Below are 6,533 nucleotides of genomic sequence, written 5' to 3' on the forward strand. Positions count from 1 at the left end.
AAATGGTGTGCTTATAACTGGGCATAGTGGTATATACCCATAATGCCAATGTTTGGGAATAGATGAAGATTTATGGATGCAAGGCCAATATGGGCTATGAGAGACTCTGTCTCAAAACCAAACCAAATCAAACCAAACTAAATCAAACTAAACCAAACTAAACCAAACCAGACCAGACCAGACCAGACCAGACCAGACCAGACCAGACCAGACCAAACCAAACCAAAAAGCAAGCATTGGGGCTGCAGATGTAGATCAGCAGTAGAGTACTTGTCCCAGCATGCACTGGGTCCTGCTGTCCAAACACAGCTTAAGTGTAGACTTCTCGCGCTCTCCCACCAGCTTCCCCTAAGTTCTCCTTCTAGATTCCCTAAGTCTTTCCCACCGTGGACTTCTGAAACTTCTGTTATAGGAAGTCAATACCGCCTCTTTTCTTACTCCCCTTGGGGAGTTAGAAGCTTTTCAAGGTAATCTATTAGGAAGCTTGGGGATGTCATGTGCAGGTACACTCAAGAAACAGAAGATAGAAGAAGTGCTCATCTATGGAGGGAAGAATTTAGAGAGAACACCCTTAACTGCAGCTTCACCCGGCTATGCCAGTGGAACTCACGGAACCTCTGTTGCTGCTGGGTCCCATGACTTAATCTGCACCCAAATGCAGACATGGGTGGGGCTCTAAGGGGAGGTGTGGTTTCTCTCTTTTTCTTTTAGTTACCCAGTTCCTTCAGCTGTTTTATCATTCTGGTCTCTGAGCTGTAGGCTTCTCCCTCACACAAGGAACATACCCAGCTGGTGCCTCAGGTAGGAAGCCTGTGTCAACTGTGTGTCAGCACACTTGTTGGGGTAGGAAGGCTTGGTTCAACTTTATTTTAAAAAATACACTGGTTTCTGTGGGACTCAGGGATTTCTGATAAAAGGTTTCTTGTCTCCTCACTGTGAATAGGTAGGTACTCAACTCTGACTTCCTAGGTGGTTGGGGTCACAATGTTCCCCTCATCTGTTGCTTTTTATTGCTCTCCCTTTATGTGGCTGAGGTGAACAGTTCCCCAGTTCAGTGTTGATTGCTTCCCTCTAAGCCTTCATCTTCTGTGAAGATCAAACTCTGGCACTGAGAGAGCATCCCAAAGTGTGGGGATGTGGTTGCCCTTGCCATAGAATGCAAGGCCCGGAAGCCTGGGAGAGCTTGCTGTCTTCCCACAGTTTGCAGTCGATAAATGGAAATCTGCAGGGATTAAAGGCCCCAGGTAAGGTTGCCATTGAGAGTGGGCATTAAGTAACAGTCTGCTCATTTTAAACTTGATTAACTTCTAAATACTTCCAGATTGCAGAGCCCTGGTGTTGGGTAGAGGCAGGAGTGTGTGTGTGTGTGTGTGTGTGTGTGTGTGTGTGTGTGTGTGTTTTTGCAGGACTATATATAGAGGCCAGAGGACGATTTTAAGGACTTGGTTTCCTTCTTCCTTCATGGATTCTGGGAGCAAACTCAAGGTGTTAGGCTTGTGTGGCAAGGTCTTTTATCTGCTGGGGTATCTCACCAACCCTTAACATGTATTTAAAAATTTTCTATTTCACATTTAACTTGTGTGTGTGTGTGTGTGTGTGAGCTTGGGTGTGGAGGCCCAAGGATAACCTGCATGAGTTAGTCCTTCCTTCTACCTTGTGGGTTCTGGGGATCAAATTTGAGTTTTTAGGCTTGGCAACACACACCTTTACTCACTGTATCATTTCTTTCTCATCATAAGTCAAGGCACAGAGTACAGCTTAATGTAATCTGAAACTATCACCTCTTCTCCAGGTAGACTTTAAGAAAGGCAAACAAGGGGCTGGGGAGATAGCTCAGTAGTTAGGAGCATGGATTGCTGTTGAGGCTTTGGTTCCTAACACCCACTTTGGGCAGCTCGATACTCCTGGTAGCTCCAGTACCAAGGGATGGGATGCCTTCTTCTGACTTCTACATATAGACATACAGATGAGTGCATATGCACATATACATAAATAAAAGCAACAAAAAATAAGTCTTTGCAAAAAATGGCAGACAATGATGAGGAGACACATATAAGGTAGGAGGGGACACCCAGATACACCTCACCTCCTTCAGTTTTGCTGTGTGCTGGCTCTTCCCTGAGTAAACAAGAACAACCTGGTGACTGCATCTGAATCCAGGGGTGTGGCTGAGGACACAGATGGTTAAGAGGAGACAAGGTAAAGCTGGACACAGTGTTGAGAATTGTAGAGCCAACGGAAGGCACAGGTATCTTCCATGGGTTTTATTTTATACTCAGACTGAGCGTCCAAGGACTTTGACAGCATTAGGAAGCTAACTTCTACCGAAGTTCAAGTTGAAGGCAAAGGGGGTGAACTCCAGTTGTCAAGGCAACAGAGAAGCCAATACTCTCCCACAACATTCATGACACTTGAATTTGGTTACTAAATCCCATTTCTCTCCTTCTAACCTTTCACCTAGATCGAACAATGGCCAAGGCTGAATATTTCATCTGGACTAATCCTGAGGGTGACTTTGAGAAAGAATTTGCAAATATCACCATCACCGGAGTGCCACCCAGTGGAGATTATTTCAGCCCCTGTAAGAGAATTCCAATAACCAACAGGCAGGCTTTACTTGTCTTTTATGCACTGGTGTCCCTTCTGAGCTTGCTGGGAAACTCGCTGGTGATGCTGGTTATCTTATACAGGCGAAGGACCCGATCTGTCACCGATGTCTATGTGCTGAACGTAGCCATCGCTGATCTTCTTTTTTCACTGACTCTGCCCTTCTTGGCTGTCTCCAAATTGAAAGGCTGGATTTTTGGCACACCCCTGTGCAAGATGGTCTCACTCCTGAAGGAAGTCAACTTCTTCAGTGGTATCCTGCTGCTCGCCTGCATCAGCGTGGACCGATACCTGGCCATTGTCCATGCCACCCGCACACTGGCCCGAAAGCGCTATTTGGTTAAATTTGTATGCGTGGGCATCTGGGGTCTATCTTTGATTCTGTCTCTGCCTTTTGCCGTCTTCCGCCAGGTATATAAACCCTACCGTTCTGAAACAGTCTGCTATGAGGTCCTGGGTGAAGCCACAACAGATTTTCGGATAACGTTGCGTGGTCTGTCCCACATATTTGGCTTCTTCCTCCCGCTGCTCATCATGCTGGTCTGCTATGGACTCACACTGCGCACGCTCTTTAAGGCCCGCATGGGGCAGAAGCACCGGGCCATGTGGGTGATCTTTGCTGTTGTGTTGGTCTTCTTGCTCTGTTGTCTGCCCTACAATCTGGTTCTGCTCTCGGACACTCTCTTAGGAGCCCACTTGATTGAAGATACCTGCGAGCGCCGCAATGCCATTGACCAGGCCCTGTATATTACTGAGATTCTGGGCTTTTCTCACAGTTGTCTTAACCCTGTCATTTATGCCTTTGTTGGCCAAAATTTTCGCCATGAATTCCTCAAGATCCTTGCTAACCGTGGCCTGGTTCGCAAGGAAGTTTTGACACACCATCGTGTTGCCTTTCACACCACTATCTATTAACCTCCAAGAATTACCAGAGAGTGATCGCTCTACCCCAAAGTGAAGGGTAACTATTGTTGTGCCAATGTGCTGTGTGTGTGTTGTCTGTCTGTGTATGCATGTGTATGTGCTGTGTGTGTGTATGTATTTATGTGTGGTGTATGTGTGTGAGTATATGTGTGTGTGTATGTATGTGTGGTGTGTGTGTCTGTATGTAGTGTGTGTGGTGTGTGTTTGTATGTGTGGTGTATATGTGTGTTTGTATTTAGTGTGTATGTGTGGTGTGTGTTTATGATGTGAGTGTGTGTGTATATATACTATGGCTACGGGCAGATACTATCTGTGTTGGGGAGGAAGGGGACAAAGATCAGGAGAAGTTACTAACTACTGTCTCTAGGGCCCACACCTGCTTTCTGAGGAGGTGCTGATAGCCCTCCAAGAACTGCCTTTATCCTTCCCTGAGGAATACTTCACCATTTCTATTGAACATATACATCTTTGACTTGTGATCTGGGTAATTGTCATGGTCACGCCTGTAGCCTGACCCCACCATTAGAACAAAGAACTGGGATTGCATCTAACACTAGCCCGCATGGGCTGGACTCTCTCTTTGGAACACCACCTGGACTGCTCAGCTCATCCCAGCAGGCTGTCTAGTAGCTTTCCGTCCTGTGATCTGAGTTCATGAGACTGTTTTCCCATCTTGAGGAATGTTGCAATGCCTGCTGAGGACATCGGTCAGGTGCTGCTGAAGCATCAAGCCACCAGGCAGCCTTGTGATGGAGCTGAAGAGTTTCTTCCCTTTAGGTGTCATGAGTGGACAGAGGGCATTTGGGGAGCCAGGCCTAGTGCGTGAGAATCCCCTTTACCCCGTGACCAGTGTCACAGAGGGTGAGGTGTGTGTGTGCTGGGTGCCAGCTGAAGCAAGGATGGAGCAAGCCCAGCAGCTGTAACTCTTGCCCTCTTGGCACTTCCAACTTGACACGGAGTGAGAGCAACTTCATAAACTCAAATATGCTGTCAATCAGCTGGGCAGGCAGATGTTTCCAATACAATTTCTGTCCCATGTTTGTCCATGAGTGTGCCAAAATAAAAGGTATGTGTGGTGTAGCTGGTGTTCCTGCAGTAGAAGGGGGTAGCCCTCCCTCCTCAGAAACTGGGCTAGTGGCTTTACTGGAACAATCTCTGCAGGCACGGTGCCAAGCAGGATTTCATCTCCATGCTCATTATTGTCTCTCTTGGTCAGGAGGTTCCCTTTGTTCCTCATATGTGGACACGTGTGAGTTCAGCCTTATCTCGATGTATAACCATTGTCCCCCGGGGAGACCTGGCTTGTCTCCTTTATGTTGTATTAAGTTACTTCTTAACTCCACAGCCCCCACCCCCAGCCAAGTGACTTTAGGAAATTATGTTTGGGGCTGGAGAGAAGGCTTGGTGGTTAAGATAACTTGCTGCTCTTTCAGAGGCTCCAGGTTTGATTCCCAGCGCCCATGGTGGATCACCATAATCTGTAACTTAGGTTCCAGGGGACCTAACGGACTCTTCTGACTTCCGCAGCAGCTAGACATGCACTCGATGTGTAGGCATATGTGCAGGCAAAGCATCCATACATATAAAACTTACAAATCTAAAAATATTCTTTTTCAAAAGGAATTGTAGTTATTCATATGTTTTTTTTTTCTGAACAAAGGCAGAAGAAACCTGTCTAGTCTGCTTTCCATCCTGGTGTTGGGCATAATGCCTGGAGCCCATGAAGTGCTCAGGAAATATTTACAGACTGAACAGATGTCATTAAAAGGTGGCAGTTTCTGTCTTCCTTTCTCCCTTCCTGGTCACCACGCTCCATTCTTCCCTGTGGTCCTCTGTGGCCAGCTTCATTCCTTTTTTTTTTTTTTTTTTTTTTTTTTTTTTGCTATGTGGAAGGGTTGCAGGGAGTGCTGAAGACACCTGGGTTCCTTGATTTGCAACGGTAGAAACAGAACCTCCTACTAAAGCAGAGGAAGGTACTGGCTTGTGTGGGGAGAGACCAGGATGGCCTGAGGTTGAGCTTCCAGATGAGACTGCAGTCGAGGCTGTGCCTGGGATTAGGGACCAAGGTTGGAGTAAGTCTGGGGGTGGGTACAGGGCTGGGGTGAGAGCTTAGCATAAGGCAAGGTCAGGGAAGGGTAGGTGTCAGAAATAGGGGAGATGGGTTGGGGGTGAGAGAGTAAGGAGAGGGACCTGGTGAGGGTTGGAGGTAGGAAGAGCCCAGCTTGGGCTTGGACCAGGTTAAGACTAGAGAGAGGCATATGGATGGGGTGAGAACGTCAGAGGTGGAATGAGTCCAGGGATGACTAAGTGAAGGGCCTCATGGGTAGGGTCATCATCCTCTTTGGAATACCCCAGACACACTTTCAGAGGCAGAGCAGAGTCTCCTCGACTTGGCTCACTGGAGGCTGCCCAGGTGGATTGACAGAGGAGGAATTAGGGCTCAAGCCCAGGAGATAGATCTGAGTTGAGGGAGCAGATGTTTGTTCTAGCTTGGTTTCCCTACAGTAATTGAACTCTATTGCCTATAGAAATAAGTCCAGCCGACATGTCAAGAGTGCTTTCTCAGATTAGGAGCTATATTGAAGAGTTACTCTGTGGGACTACTGGGGCTGGATTAGGACTAAGAAATCCTTCAGGGCATAAGTGAAGGAGAGAGATAGGACACAGCCTCGATCAGCAGGCCAAATCTCAAAGGGCACTCAGTGCTTTGATAAATTTTACACCATAGCCTGTGTCCAGCCCTGGCTGAGCCTGAGGCATACATAATGAAGTCAGCTGGCTCCCTGGTTATTAGGGAGTCTAGAGACATGTCTTGGGATCCTGTTAGGAGGTTGTAGCAGAAATGGGGAGAATATGGACAAATTAGTGACAGTGTGGTGGAAGGAGAGGGCGAATTCGGAAGTGTTTGAGGTGGAGACCAAAGTTCGAATTGAGAGTCTGTATTAAGCTGACTTGTGACTTCGTGGAGAGAAACACTTCTCACAGAGCAGCCCTGAACGCAC

At 47.2% G+C, this 6,533-nt stretch overlaps 1 protein-coding gene across 1 annotated transcript; it reads left to right on the forward strand.

Moving 5' to 3' along the window:
• The first annotated feature begins 1,866 nt into the window (after positions 1–1,866).
• Positions 1,867–4,714, forward strand: LOC117706141 (C-X-C chemokine receptor type 1). Its single transcript, XM_076930509.1, has one exon. It carries the CDS (start codon positions 2,470–2,472, stop codon positions 3,520–3,522), a length of 1,053 nt encoding a protein of 350 aa, XP_076786624.1. The 5' UTR covers positions 1,867–2,469; the 3' UTR covers positions 3,523–4,714.
• Positions 4,715–6,533: the final 1,819 nt, after the last annotated feature.

This window comes from Arvicanthis niloticus, chromosome 3 (assembly GCF_011762505.2).
Source record: "Arvicanthis niloticus isolate mArvNil1 chromosome 3, mArvNil1.pat.X, whole genome shotgun sequence".
Classification (NCBI taxonomy): domain Eukaryota; kingdom Metazoa; phylum Chordata; class Mammalia; order Rodentia; family Muridae; genus Arvicanthis; species Arvicanthis niloticus.

Excerpts from the sequence above, each read along its gene's own strand:
- LOC117706141 (XM_076930509.1), top strand. The coding sequence starts at position 2,470 with ATGGCCAAGGCTGAATATTTCATCTGGACTAATCCTGAGGGTGACTTT.